Here is a 16087-nt window from a genome sequence, read left to right as displayed (position 1 = left end):
GTTGCGATGCAGCAGCATAGGGGAACATTTTTTTTAAATAAACAGGTTTATTGTTGCATAAGCTTTCATGGACTTTAATCTGCAGTGACCAGCCCAGGTCCCTCCTGGGCTCACAGTTACACTTCAAGACCTACTTTTTACCTTGTGGTAATCCCTCGACATGGGAGTATGCAGAAAGAAAAGCCTGTTGCACTGCGTTTAACCTCCCACTTTTGTTACATCTGGCTAAACACAGAGCTGAGGCGAGACCTTGGTATTAAACTGCATGATTTCTGGTTTGCAGGAGGTATCGCTGTCCTCACTCACATAAACCTTCGCTGCACTGGTTGGTTAATATAGGTCAGCTACCTTAAATGCTAACCTTAGCAATTTGTTCTGAAAATACCTAGCATTTATATGGGCATGCTGCTGTTGCTGCTCTAAATACATTTCTGATTTGAAGAGGAGCAAACCTTTCTGCTTCAGTTTGCCATATTAGAGGCCAACAATGTGTCAAGTAGGAGAAAAAGAGTGGAGCCTTCTGACGGAACTGCACATGCCCTGAACCTTCCTCTTAGAACATTAGTCATTTCCATTAAGAATGGGCAGATTGCCACTACAGTCATCCCAATCCCAAAAGTAGTTAATCCAGAAACACTGAACTAGACCAATTACATAGACATTCACTGACCATTTCAAAATAAATCAAGTTTTCTCAGATTAGGATTATGTGATTGCAGTTTATCTGTATGCATGCGCACCCAGCCTCCCAACCACGTGATGCTCAGATGCCGTGGACCAGGGGTCAGCAACCTTTTCCAGCCATGGGCCAGTCCACCGTCCCTCAGACCAGGTGGTGGGCCGGACTATATTTTGAAAAAAAAAAAATGAACAAATTCCTATGCCCCACAAATAACCCAGAAATGCATTTTAAATAAAAGGACACATTCTACTCATGTAAAAACACGCTGATCCCCAGACCGTCCGCGGGCCAGATTGAGAAGGCGATTGGACCGCATCCAGCCCACAGGCCTTAGGTTGCCTACCCCTGCCGTGGACACACCACAAGGAAGTAGCAAATGCGTCCCAGCACCTATTGACAGCGCTGGGTTTATGATAATTAGAAGCCTCTGCAAAACTGTATAGGGGTGGCCCAGTATGCATGGAACCTAATAGCCCCTGTTGCATGGTCATTAGTATCAGTTGTGCAGAGACACTTGAAAGGTAAGGGACCTCATGTCCCATTCAAGAAGGATAGACCATCTTTTCTACTTTTCCATGGCAATTGTCATCACAGGGACATTGCAATAGTGTGGATCATTTCTATTTTTCTAAATAGATGATCACTCATCAGATCCCAACTCAGAATAGCAAAGTAAAACAAAGCATGCATGTGGCAGGAGATCCAAAGTTAATCTGAAACTATCAAAATAGAAGATCCAAAGTCATTCTGAAACAATGTGGAACAGATTCCAAAGGGAGGTCTATTTTTTTGTGCTGGTCCTTTGTTGCCATTTTAAAAAAGAACTCAGGGAATATGCTTTGTCTTTTTTCAAGATGCAGAAAATGTCCCCAGAGTGTGAACACTATGCCAGTGTGGTGTAGTGGTTAAGAGCGGTAGACTCCTAATCTGGGGAACCGGGTTCGCGTCTCCGCTCCTCCACATGCAGCTGCTGGGTGACCTTGGGCTAGTCACACTTCTCTGAAGTCTCTCAGCCTCACTCACCTCCAGAGTGTTTGTTGTGGGGGAGGAAGGGAAAGTAGATTGTTAGCCGCTTTATCAAATCCAAACACCTCTTCTTCTTTACAAAAGAACTAGAAAATGCCAGCACATAACAAAAACGGCGATAAGGAACAGAAGTAAATACTACACAGTACAGAGTAACAGCAGCACTCCCAATTATTTTGTGCTCACCGAGTTTCCAGTGCTAAGTTTTTAATCCTTGCTCACATGACTTTATCCAAACCGCAGGTGTATCCTGTACTTTGTTGCAAAGTACGGCTTTTTGATGTGGTGTTTCTCAAACCAGCTTCAAACTGACTGGAGTCCTTAAGCCTTTTCTAATTAGCTTCTAGCCAAGGTGTGAACATGTTTGCTAGGGTAAAGACATATTTGCCCTTCAACGCCCCCTGGTGTGTATAGAAACAGAAATGAATCTAAGCCATGCTGATGTGAACATCTAAGGGTTGGGGAGAAGAACTGTAAAATGCACACAACTTCCCCTCCCCAAACCTTCACTGCACTCCAAGCGGTCAATGTGAACAAACTCTGTGTTTCGGTCTCGTATTATTTTGGTTCTGAACCAACCATGGGCTTCATTCTTACACTGCACATACACACATTTTCACTAGACACAAACAGGGTGCAAGTGAGGAGAAGGAAGCTGTTGTTAAATCACAGCTGTAAATGCCTAGAATTCAGCAGCCATGGGAATTCTGACCCAAGAGTCAGACCATGGAAAAGCTTATGCTACAAAAAGGCGCATTTTCTCAAAACTGCATGTTGTGATAAGAATTTTATGGTCTTAGATATATGGTAATGTTCATAAGTGACCGAGCACGTACATAGATCAGCACAGGAAGACCAACCTGGAACCATTTTGATTCCTAAACTGAGCCAATGTTTTCTCTGCAAGGTCAAAGTGGGAAACCTACCGCTGTCTGTTTCCTCACAAATCCTGTCTTAAGGGCACATTTAAGATATGAATAAGGTATGAGCCTGTGACATGGCCCAGGAGTTATCACTACAAAAGAATGGCCAGGCTCCCCAGGCAATCCAATTAAGTAACCTGCCAGACAGGAGATAAACAAGGACAGGAGAAAAACAACATTCAAATTTCTGTTTAGACCACCTTTTCTGTGATGTAGGTATGATGTATCTGGGGGGTGGTCTTAGGTTACACCCCTTCTGTGATGTATGTATGATGTTTCTGGGGATGGTCTTGATCTACAGGGTGGCAATTTCAAAAGTCTTTATAAGGCCTTGTGCGCCATTTTTCTGGGCTCCTCCTCCTCTCCTGCGGGTGAGGGGAGCACCCTGTTGCAACAGATCAATAAAGATCAGGCTTACTAGCTGCTTTGCTTCTCAATATTCTCTGGGTGGCCTCTGTTATTCTCTCCTACCAATAGGGAACCTATGTAAGGACTCTATATGGGCTCTTGGATACCCCATAAGGGAAAAGGGCAATTTTTGTTTACAACAATGTATAAAATATCCACTAGATAACAATAGATAGGCACTTGCGTATGTGCCGGTTTTGTATATGCACAAAATTCAGGAAGTTAAGCATTAAATAGGCAAATATTTCCAGCCTTTGTTTCTGCCTGCCTGCAGTTGACGTATTCTGATGTTGCAACAGGTAAGCATCAGCCTGGCTAGGCAAAACAGTTGTAGGCGAAATGTTATCCAGGGATTTTACTGCTAGTTTGTGTGAGCAGAAATCAGTTGAGACATGGGGGGGGGGGGTTGCTTCTGAAGAAAACTGGAATTTGCTGCTTAAAAGGAAGGGGAGAAGATTATAAGAGCAGAGCTGTAATTAACATCCCATAAGAGTTGAAACCGTAAAGCTACAAAACCACTGTACAAGGAACAGTTACAGAACTATTAGGCCTCCTCAGTTAAGTTGTCATGTGGAGAAGTTCCTGGACTTCAATGACGTGACACGTAAGCTACATGTGTCAGCGCTTAGAGAAGACTTTAATCTGCAAATGCGGATTAACACTAAATACTCAAAAAGCTTCAGGAGAATTCAAACAACATGCAGGTTATTGAACATGCGTAACAGCCTTTAATGACTTCTTGTTATGCACAAACCAGATATAGAGTGGTCTGAAACAAAACTTTGCTTAATACATCAGCCTCATAACCCATGGTTTGAAGATGGCTTTTTTTAAAAAGAAACTGATCGTTTTGTTTCAAACTGTAATCTGGGCCACGCATAACAAAAGGATTCTTTAAAAAGTGAAAACTAAGTGTCTCCCAGCCACAGAGGTGGTGGAGTGTGTGCATTCGAACCCAGGGCTTTGCTTGGGCTCCCTGCAGCTCATGTGTAGCACTAAACCACCTATTAGCATTTCCTGAAATGCATAACTTGAGCTACTGGTTCTCTCAATAAGGGATATAATACAACAGTTGACTCCTGATGAAAAATTAGCAAAAGGACAGATGACACTTTTGAACAGAATTTATTTATTCCAAATATCACATAAATACATTTCCCCATGAATATTCCAAATATACATGAAATGAACATTGCAGCAATTTTTTATTTTTATTTTAAAAAAGGGGTTTGGCTTTTGTTTCATATAACAAGAAGTGCCAAACATAGTTGTAACACATACCTGTCTTTCATCTTCTTTTTAACCAAGTACAAAAATGTGATTAATAATTTATATTTGTACATATATACACATACACCCACACACACGTAGACATACACACATTTCTTCAACTAGCTTCAAAACAGATAAGGATTTTCTTTCAAGTTTTATCTACATAAAATACGTTTTCTTTAAAAAAAAAAATGGTCACAAGCTCCAGGATCTGGTTTTTGTGGGTGCTTTGTTGATACAATCATTCCAGAGCTGCAAAATTAAGGCGCTACCCAAACACCAGGCCTTCAGCTATGTATGACACTGCATGACTTACGCATACAGCTTTCTGAACACCCTCTGCCATTGATTCTCTTTGAAATTAACTACAGCAACAAGCCAAAGGAGCAGAAATCTGCTGATTATCAGCTCACTGGAGTCACAAAGCAATCTCAGTGACTGAAAAGAAGAAAGGGGATTTCGAAAGAAGTAGATAAAAGGCCACAAAAGCAAACAACTGGTATGATCCGTGAATTATTTTTTTTAAAGAAGATTTAATCTCACTTACAAAATCTATTTTTTTTATATGGAAGCCTTACACAGCAGGCTTCTAATGGAAAACAGGTTTTTGCATGTTTGTTTAGAGGGGAGAACGGAATGCCTTCTCCTCCTTATCATAATCAATAAACATGTCTGGATCATTTTTCTGCAAAGCTTTTCAGACCATAGATACCCTAAGCCCCACTTCTCTTAGGCTGCCAGACCAATCAGCCTAAGAGAAATAAAAAAAAAAACACATTTTTAAAATGTTGGCTTTCGTCATGTTTTTCAATTAATGCGTCTGCTCACTTGACAGACGTTGATTATTAAAAGAGCAGACAACCTGACCTTTCATTTCAAGGGCTAAGTGTACCATGTTGAATTCTGCCAGAAAAGTCCTCCAACCAAAACAAAACACCAAATAAGAATATCAGCGGTGCTGTAGAGAACAGAATTTAAACATGGAAAGTGCTGAAACAGTAAATCAGCAGAACAAAATAAGTTTCCTGTTTATGCTCAACTGCCGTGTAACTTCAGCTATTAACAGAAAACGAGACAAGGAGGGAAAATATATGAAACAACTTTTAAGCAAGCACAAAGGTACTGTGAAAAATCATGAAGTTTGTCGAAGTTCCCTGCCAAAAATTAACGAGGGCACATTTTGAAGGGATTTTTTTTTTTTTTTACTAGATACCTTGGAAGCTTCTAATGTTCAGGGGGTTTACAGGAAGACGGATGTGTTTCGGAAAGTATGATAGCACCCAGGGAGCAGATCGAAGGGAAAATTCACCAAGACGGTCCTTTCTCTAGCTTAATGCTAGCTCTCTTGAAGGAATTACAAACACAGCTCTGGTAGAAGGTAGCAGAACTTGCAGGAAGGCTATGGTAGAGATTATTAGATCATTGGTTGCAAGTTATGCAGTTTACAATTAAAAGTGTGGTCACAGGTCAATACTTTACTACAAAAGGCGAATTCAAGGTAGAGGCAACTACAGTACATTCAGGGTGTGTGTTGATCAGTTCCTAGGCAACTGCTACTGGCAACTTCTGACTAGATACTTCTGCCAATCATCTAATACCACTCGGACTACAATTACGGTACGGATAATGCAGTCAATCACCTTTTAGATGATATTGCTTCCTGAATTCACATGCAAGTGTTCACACCTTCGTCAAAAGAGAACACACTTTGTAATTTAAGGAGGAGGCACTTCTGAAATATTTTGGTATTGCCACTATTTTCACCTTCCTGTCTTATTTGCACGTGAACCTGTGTCTTCAGTTCACACGGCATTCCGAGATTTGAACCGGTGTTATTTCTCCCAAGCTGTTAACACAACTGTTTTCTACAATTTGGAGAGTTCAGCAGTTTGTAACAGTGCTTTTGCAGCTTCATGTTCACTGCTAAAAATTTCTTTCCAACAGGCTGACAGACCTCTTTTTAAAAAAAAAAAATTAAAAAAGAAAATTATTAACAATACGTACTGAGACATCAAAATACAGCTATATTTACAGAACCAACAACTAATTGAAGGTTAACACCTGGTTTAAGCTTGCATTGAAATTTGCCTTTACAGATTTCAGTATGTGCCTCCTCTCAAAGTTGTCACTGAGGACCAAGACTCCAAGCACAGACAGTGGTCGGTACATAACAAATAATAATATTAACGTTTTGGTTTTAAAAAAAATGTGCTAACAAACATTGTTCCAGTATAACAGGTTAGGCTGGCATGGCTGTTGAAAATATAGGTGGAAACTGGATCTTACCTGTTCTGAGTTATACTTACAGAATGAGCATGGAAGGGTAATTTGAAATGGCAATTCTATATCTCAGCGGCCTTTTGAGAGATTACCACAGAACTGCTTGAACCAAGTATATATGTACATATGCTAGAAATGCTGGCCATGATCCAGCAACGAAGCTCAGCCTGCTCAAGTGGCTCCAATGGCAGCAAAAAAAAAGCATCCCGCGCACACAGGGAATTCCATCCGGCACGGGAGGCTGCAGGATCCTCATGCGTACCGATATCTAAGTCACAACCACTGACAACAGGCTATCCATAAGTAACTTTTTTCCATATTGTAACGCGGGTCACCTGAGGTTATTCTTTTTTTCTATTTGTAGGAAGTTGGGGGGGGCGGTTTAGGGGAACCCGACCATCCTATACATACATCGAAACACTATTTCCCATTACACATAGCATGCAAGTTACAAAGACAGGGAGGGTTGATCAGCCGCAGTGCTGTCACCAGCTACTCTTTTGGTCAAACACTGTCTTGCAAGGCGAACGTCCAGGAAAACACATTTTGCTTCACAGATCAATCATTTTGTCAATATGCTACAGACGAAAAGACTGCCCCCTGTTCATTTAACACTTGTTGTCTTGTGCATTCTTCCTCTGGAGGATATTTTGGGGGATTTCCCTTCAACTGGCAACCTCTAAGAATTGTTTTTCAAAGTTTCTTTTCAGTTTCTAGTCCACTGTTTGTTCCGAGTTCTGCTGTGTAGAATTCAAAATGGCTGTTTGGGGCTTCAGGAGCATCTCAGGGCTTCTGACTCAGTTGTCCCCCCGTGATAAAATGGACAGTTGGTTGCAAGTAGCGATTCCAAGTTGTTGCCTGCAGCGATCGGCTATGCTGCGATTGTGGTGCAACTTCTAAGAGGCTCAGATTTCTCCAGGACAAGAGGCACAGAATGCTTGGTTAACTACTGGGCAGAGTGTGTGCAAAAAAATAAAAAAAATAAAAAAATGTGAGTGCTTAGATGAGCAGATCAGTTTCACTGAAAGGGAAAAATGCATCGGTCTCTTGAGAATACTTAGGAGTATTCACAACCATTTGTTTTCAGTGTCTGTTCACAAATGAGGATGTGTCATCTAGGTCTTTTGCGTGTCACAAATATTAATACGCGCCGTATAGCGATAAGACGATCTTTAAGTGAAGTCATGGCAAGAATGGCCAATTGGGCCCTGTTCTCCAGTGGCAATACGGCCAACAGCCACCAGTTCCAAGCTGGACCACTTGGGTTGCTCTGCAAAGGGAACAACGAAACAATACATCTTTAACATGCTTAATATTTATAGAAAAATCTAAACGACAACCCTCTGCACTAAAATGTCTTACTATTTATAGGGTGATCCAAAATACCACATTCTGCAAAATCCTCAGGCGACCGACAGTGAGAACAGACCCTCTCTTCCTCTCACCAACCCATCTTTTGGAGAAAACAGTACTATAACAGGGAGTCGGCCCAAAACCAAAAGAGCACTCTCTTTTCTGAAACTATTTCTATTTCTAGCTTGGTGTCTGTCTAAGACAAAATTATACCTGGCTAAAAATAATTGGCACAGAATAGGAACAAACAAAGCTATAGTATGACAATATCCTTTGGTCTGTTGTAATACTGGTGTTTATCATGCTAGTTAGAGAGAAAGAGAGACAGAGAGAGAGAGAGAGAATGTGTATTTGTTTAAAGAGACTGAATATACATCTAAGTCATCCACTACCATGTTTAGGTTGTAAACCCATGTGAAATCATACAGTTGGCATTATAGGAATGGACATCTTGAGGCCATCCCACAATCTTTGTTGATGAAATAGGAATAACAACATGGGTGGAGATTTTTCCTTTAATGAGAATTGCTTTTTCCATTCTGGCTTTAAGCAGTTTTGAGCACTAAAAGCTGAACTAGGAACAACACTGATCATTCATGCAGATTTGCTCCTTTCTAAAATTTCCAGAGAGTGTTTTCCACACACACACCAACCACTCACTATGTGGTCTCTCAAGTGCAATCGCCAAAGGAAGATCTCTGTAAGTGTTTCGATAGAACAGTCCCGTGTTACTGATAAGGCTGTACTTTCACCCTGTACTAGCACAAAATGATTGGTTTATAATCTCAGAAAAGGCTAATGCACAAAAACAGACCAAGGAAACAAAGCTAAACCGAAGCCCATACAAAATTTGCCCCAATGTCTGTCTGTTAAAATGAGTTATCAGTCTATGTGAGCAAGTCCAAATGTAATTATGACACAAATGAGGATTTAACATCTTAATGGATTCTCCCTGGGGTGGTAATCCAAACGTGCAAGATTTATTGGTGGCAGAAATTTAACTAGATGTTTTTAAAGGTGGTGGTTGTTTTACTCCCAGAAGCAAGTGAGCATAGACCACAGTTTAGTATAGCAACTAGCTAGCAATATATGTATTTTTAGGGCAGAAGGACAGTTTCTCTCTCTCTCTCTTTTGAAAAATCTAACAGTGGATTTTACCTGTAACACTTTCCCCAACTTGAACAACAGCATGAATTAGAGCCCTTCCTCCTCTAATTTATCTCTTTTTTTTGGCAGAAAAACGGTTTTGGGAGGAGGTATTTGGAGCAGAGAGAAGTAGCAGGTTTTCTCATCCTAACTGCCTCATAAATGTGTGCTGGAACCTCGTAAAAGCAGTCAGGGAGCAATTAGGCAGCGGCAAGGGGTGGGCGGTGGGGGTTAAGCACTCCCCCTGCTATTTCTCTCTTCCAAATTTCTTCTTCCCAAAGTTCTTTTTCTTTCTTGAAAGAAAGGGGGTTGGTTCTAATACACATTTGCATATAATGAATACTTAGCCCCTGGTGAAAAACGTACTCTGCACGCTCCTATCTTTGACCCTTTCTCAATTTAGTAAATTGAACTTCTTACAAATTTCAGCTCTGAGAATTCTGCTGGTGTTCTAGGGACGGGGTGTGTATGTGTCGGTGTAAAATGGCACGTTTTGTTCTACTCACGCTGCAGTATCCTCACTGGATGTCTATTAGGTTTATACTCCTTTGTTGGGGCCTAGGGATGTGGTTTGCATGGACCCTATCCCTATACTGCACATTTCCTGGGCCCTGCTGCTCCACACTTTCAAGCAGCAAGCTTTGGTCTGCAGGATTGCTCTCCAGGAATTTCCCCACCCTGTCAGAGGAAGGGTGAAGGGAACTTCTGGTCCGCTTCCCTGCAAAAGTCGGTGGAAAGTATCCCCTACTCCGTGATCTTAGACGTTCTGATCCATGAACATCTTTTCGAATGGAGACTTGTGGTACGTATAGCACTTACCTGTGGCTCAGGCTCCTTCCCTGGCATGGACCCAAAGTGGTTCAGAATTTGCGCTTTCATGTTGTCTTTAAGAGAAGTAAACCAGGCGACAGCTTGATCATAGACTGAATCATGAAGGCGGACAAGTTCTTCATACTCTGCCCCTTCAACCTGCACAATGCACAAAAAGGGATTCAAAGTCATGTTTCTCTCATTTGCAGCGTGACAAAATCAAGGCAGATAATATAAATTAGGGTTTATCTACACTTTTTTCCGGGGCATAGTACGTGCTTTAAAGCTCTGTGTCCGAGTGCCCCCCCCCCTTTTGCTTCGGAACTTTCCCCGCAAAAACCCACTCTTTAAAGCTGAACAGGAGCAAAAGGCAATCCAGGGGAAATCTGAATAGCCATTTGCTCCGATTCAGCTTTAAAGAGTGGGTTTTAACTGGTAAAGATCGGGGGGGCGGGGGAGAGCACTTGGACACAGACCAGGAAAGTGTGGACCTGTGCCTGGAAAAAAAACGGAGCAAAGGGTAAGTGTGGTTAAGGCCTTAAAGTGCTGCCTAAACAGTTACGCTACTTTCAAAATGACTTGGGGCACAGTAACTTGATTTTTGTGCTAAAATGGGCACTGGGGCAGAGGACAGTGTAGCCTAGAGAAGGTGTACTCCCTGAAAGCTCTACTCAGACCCATTCTGTCCCCTAAGTGTGTGGCAGAAACTGCAATAAGTTTGTGTAAAAAACGCACCAACACTTGCTTTGCAATCACAAGGGCCACAAACTTTCTCCTTCAAAAGCGAAACAGAGATCTTTTGGGTGGTAAAGGTGTTCATCTCGTTTGGGTTTTTTTTATACTAACTGTTTTAGATAACTTTTCATCTGAATGTTGAATGTGTAAGTGTATGTCTAGAGACAATGGATAAAACAAACACCATCAGATGTACTGCTGGATAAGTGTTTAATGCTAATTGTATTTGTTTAAAGACCAATATAAATTGTTTTTTAAAACAATTTAAAACATAGGTTACAAATATATATGTATATTTTAAATGTTAGACAGGAACTCTTTCTATACTTTTTGAGAAGCCAGCTAAAACTTTTAATTCAGCAAACCTATCCAGACACAGATCATTATTATGTACAAATGTTTTTAAAATGTTGGTCTTTATCTGTGTATTATTGATCAACTTATATTAATTGATGTGTGCAGATATTTCATTATGGGTATCCTGTATATTTTTTCCTAAATGAATGAAACATTAAAAACTGTAAAAAAAAAATAGGCCCCACCATACTTCAACAATAACAGTAAAAAATATTCCAAATCAGATAATTAAAATCAATGTAATAAAACAGGCATCTGCAACCCCCCCCCAAAAAAAGATTAAGAGCAAACCACTCAACACAATACAATAAACTAAATACAATTCAAAAACCATCGTAACGGAAGCATGACACCCACACCTTATAGAAGCAGTCATACAGAAGAAGCTTTCTGACTGAAATGAATGACTCCTCCCAATTATTCAAGGAAGAACATTACAGTGGTAACCTCTAGTTACGGACTCAATCTGTTCCGGGGTGCCGTTCGCACCCCGAAAAGCCCGTAACTGGAGCACCGCTTCTGCACATGTGCGAAGCACACAGAACACTTCTGCGCATAGCGCGCAGAACGCTTCTGTGCACACACACGCGGCAAAACCCCACTTCTGGGTTTGCCGCGTTCGCAAGCCGAAAAGACGCAACATGAGCCTAACGCAACACGAGGTATGACTGTATTCCCCAAGGCCTGCTGGCATGGGAAAGCAATTTCTTTGTACTGGAAACTTGTGGCAGCCACCTAAAAAGTCAAAACTTCCATCTCTTACCACTGAGCCTAACTTGCTATCTCCCCTCCTAGATCCTTAAACTCAGTGACTGCTTCCAACAGTGCAATGGGTCTGCGAGCTCTCGCATAGCCTTCATGCATTTGGGTGCTATTCTTAAGGCAGATCAAACCTCCTTGACTCAATGTGGCTTCTGCATTAAGAGGATTTCACTGTATTTAAAAGGGACAGTCATCCACAAGGACAACCTTCTTAGGGGAAGGATGGAAAGTGAAGAGCAGAGAGTTCAACAAAGTGCATGAAGCACAAGCGTACAATTTTACACACATCTGCTTCACGTGGAAATTTCTCGAGCCACTGTTTTATGGCAAAGCTTTTGTCCAGACATTCGCATGGGAATCAAAATGGCGCCCTTGATACAAAAGAAGGTTCTGCCATATTTTGAGGTAGCGGAATGTGCAAACTAAAAAATGGAATTCTATCAGATTCTGGGAGGGACCAACTCCCTGTCACCTCAAGCATTTCCAAAGCTTGTTATTCTCATGGTTTAGTGCTGCATTAGTGCCCTTCTGATACAGTGAATAATGTGTGTATGTGCTTTCAATTATTTACACAATCGTGTTGCAGATTAGTAACCTCTGGTCTGGTAAGCTTTCAATCCTCCTTTTGAAGGATGGAAAGATGGCAATCAACAGCGAGTGATTATATATATGCACGCTGTTTGAGATGCCACTTGCTAAACAGTCATCTGTATTCTCCCCGATGTCCATGACTGATGTGGAGGATGTGAGTTAAGTCTCTTTGCAGAGTGGATATTAGGCAAATACACTTGTAAAAGACCCTTACGAGACAAGTTGTAATTTGAGTATATTTGAACAAATGATTTTTTTCTGCTGCCAACTCTTGCTCTGCATGTAATAAGAGATCTATTTCCCGTATTCTGTCCAAAACTCAACACAGTAGCTCAAGTTATTTTAACCTTCAAGATCAGAATGATAGCCTATTCCCTATGCCTTCATCTGTTCCTCCCATCTGAGAACAACTTTACGTTGTGCTGCTGGAGAAACCAGTTGCAGAAATTAACAGGATTAAGCGCCAGTGACCAAAGCATGCTTGAGGAACGTGTGATCCGATATAGAGCTTTCTAATGCCTTATCATCAATCTAAAGCAGAGCACCACTATTTAAGAGGCATGATACAAATTACAGGCAGATTATATATGCCAGTTCTAACATTTGTCCACTAAATACTACTAGCAGTACCTATAACCACCAATTTTAGTGAAATTCCCATTTCTCATGTTGCTTGTTTCCCCAAACTGCTGCTGCTATAAACTCATGTTTTCTCACTCGATATATTTTTCAGGCTGTGCAGGGCATGTACAACTAGGAATGCTACACAATAAAGTTATAAACATCTCCAGGAATATGCTTCCAGTCATTGTGAAGTTTGGTATGATGCTGTCTCTTCAAAACTTGTTGGGCATAGTGTTTCGATTCAAAGTAGTATTAAATTTCCTAATGTTAGTGGACTAATATGCAGAGCAGGGGAGAGGAAGGAAACAGCTTAAGCTACTGGGGAAAGAAGGTTCTATGGTTGGTAGAGGAGGAGAAAATGGAAAGGGATGAAGAGAGGTTAGTATTAAGAGGTTGGGATGGGGTTGTCTAATGGGACAAAAAACAAACAACCCCCCAAAAAACAACATAATTTATTTTGCAGTTGATTAAATAAAAGGATGCATACTTGGAAGGCAAGTGTAGAAAAAAGCCTCACAACACTATACAAGTTACCTTTTTATCTTCCATGTATTCAATGTTTGCAGTATTATACCCGTCTCTCTGACCATGGCTCAAGACCCTGAAACGCCGGACACCAACTGTGTCAACAACCGAACGTCCGTCAGGGAAAAACTTCACATCCCTGATCTCTAACATGCAGCCGTAATCAGCAAACCTGAAGGGACAAAGAGAGCCATATTAGTCCTGTGTATTAAGTATACCTAAAAATTCTAAGCAAACTTAAGGAATGTGTCTCATTGATTCAATATGGAATCATCAGTTCCATGCATGTCTAGAATCAAGCTGTAAAAGGTTCTTGCAGAAATTGTGCATATATGTGATCAGAGAGATGCAACGCACGTGGAACTAGGTTGCCTATTCTGTGACTGATGAAAGGCTGCAACATTGGTGTTAGAAGAATGCACGGACTACGTTCAGATGGCTGGATTTTCTTAGTACTTTGCAACTCCCCATGAGATTATTGACGGGGAACAGTTAGGAGTTCTTTAACTCTTTAGATCAAGGTGTGTATGTGCTGCAGGATTTGCCGCCTGCTTGAATTGTCGTTTTGTCATCTGAGTCAGCATGTAATACACACAAGTCACTTTCAACACATGTAATAAAACAATCTTTCTTTATTCCTTTTGGGTGAGAACTTCTTGTCGGCACATGGTTATGGATAAACACATATTCATAACGAACACACATCGTAACTCTAGCCATAGATCCTTAAAAGTTCTTGGCAGTGTGTGTATGAATACACCTGAGCGCTGGACACACAGGTGGGTTCAGACACACACACTCCGTAACACCAGCATCTCTTTCAGGAATTTAGTATTTGTAAGTCTGCTTCCAAATCCTTTGCTTACCCTTTCAGTTCATCAGCTAAGCACATGCCAAACTGCTTGGTGCCAGTATCCATACATCTTCTTATCATTAACCGATAGCGGGGTTCAAAGATGTGAAGAGGGCAAGGAATGGTAGGGAATGCCATGGTGCACACGAAGATGGGGACATCTTTATTCAGGCTGTAAGAGAACGAAGAGTCGTATTAAATCAGCGCATGCAGCCGAAAGCTATTTTCTGAAACCTGCCATGAAATAAGCTTGGCCGTGTTGACATTATTATTCCCTATTTCCTAGGCCTTCCTTCTATCAGTGACACACCCACATGCAACATTAATCCACAGTTTTAAAATCAACTGGAGCAGGCCTGCACTCCATGTTTGTTCTTGGCCTACTGCTTGTGGTGCGCTTGAAGGAAATAAATCATGCGCCCAGCGCAATCATGAGCAAGGCACACATCGTAACAGGCTTCTTTCCTTTGCCCCTGCCCTCCTCTCTTTCATAGGAAGGCTGCTTACTTTGACAATTCCTTCATTTCTTCTTCGTAAACTTTCTTCCTTTCAGACAACTCTTCTGGCAAGTAGCGAACTATTAATTCTTCAGTAAGGATGGTCTTCTTGTAAGTTCGGCCGGCCAAAAACTAAAAATGAAAGCATTCAAGAACTCAGTAACAAAGCTGGCTTAGGGGCAGAATCTAGTGATGAAGTTAGTGTGGTTAGCCAAACCTTTCCATATTTTAAAAGCACTGGGGGGGGGGGGGAGCTGCAGATGTTGTTGGATGGCAACTCTTACAATCCCTTGTCATTAGATATGCTGACAGGAGTCTGACTTCCAACATCATCTGTAGGCCCCAGGCTCTGCCATCCTTGCCTTAAAGTCTGAAGAGAAGAAGAAAAAGTGTGTGCAAAATACACAAAGATGGCACAATCCTGTATAGTGCAGTGAAGGGTTTTCAACAGCCAGGACAGATACCTGGGATAGCAAAATAGGGGGGGGGGCACTCATTCTGTATCTGCAGAAGATGTTGTAAAAAGAAAGAAAGAACAGGAACCATTCTATTATTGTGGTAAAGCCGTACTGCAAAGAAATTTCCAATTACTTTCCTTTTTTTGTAGTCAAAAGCGACCTTGGAGGAAATAATTCATGTTTAACTACTGCTGTACAGTATATTCATATCTTGCTAGCCAAGCTTCTTTGAGATGCCCAGCTATAAAATGAGGTTCACATTAATAGGTAGGGAGCTTGCCAAAAGAGGGTTGTTGTTGTTTTGCTCCTCTACTAATCCCTCCCCCATGTTTCCTGGCTCTGTGGGCAACGGCTGGAGCCAGGAAGAGTCCAGCTCAGACATAGCAGGACTGTGGCAGGTCCCTGCAGGCTCAGTGTTCATGAGGCCAGTTTCAGAAATATTTGACACCTTCTCTTGAGTTGGGTGTGTGGATCCAAGTCTCAGGAGGTCCACAAGAGCCCAATCCCTTCAGCGGTGTCTGGGCTGAAGAGTGTGTACATGAGCTTCCTCCCTTCCCTTTGCCCTCACACCAAATGAAAAACCTCGTTGTTCCCCCAAGAGGAAAGCCTTCCTGCAATAACTTTGGGGGGAAAGCGTGCAGCTCAATCTCCTTTGGCCTCCAAATCCACTCTAGGAACTTAGGCTGAAGGGTACCACGTAAGAAACGGCTTGCTTCCTTTCAGCCTAACTTTTATTCACAGCTGTTTAGAACCACACAACTTTAGTTGTAGTCCAACCCGTTGCA

General features: G+C 41.6%; 1 protein-coding gene across 1 annotated transcript in view; it reads right to left on the bottom strand.

The window, feature by feature from the left end:
• Positions 1-4148: 4148 nt before the first annotated feature.
• LONRF2 (LON peptidase N-terminal domain and ring finger 2) overlaps positions 4149-16087 on the bottom strand; it is a 38062-nt gene continuing 26123 nt past the window's right edge. The window contains exons 8-12 of the mRNA XM_083610626.1: positions 14855-14976; positions 14361-14519; positions 13504-13666; positions 9910-10059; positions 4149-7861 (exon numbers count right to left, since the gene is read on the bottom strand). Coding sequence (XP_083466752.1) covers positions 7703-7861; positions 9910-10059; positions 13504-13666; positions 14361-14519; positions 14855-14976 — 753 coding nt within the window. The 3' untranslated portion in view covers positions 4149-7702. The remainder of the gene's footprint in view (positions 7862-9909; positions 10060-13503; positions 13667-14360; positions 14520-14854; positions 14977-16087) is intronic.

This window comes from Podarcis filfolensis (genome assembly GCF_964270895.1).
Source record: "Podarcis filfolensis genome assembly, chromosome: 4".
In the NCBI taxonomy this organism is placed as follows: domain Eukaryota; kingdom Metazoa; phylum Chordata; class Lepidosauria; order Squamata; family Lacertidae; genus Podarcis; species Podarcis filfolensis.
This window is presented reverse-complemented; position numbering and strand designations above follow the sequence as displayed.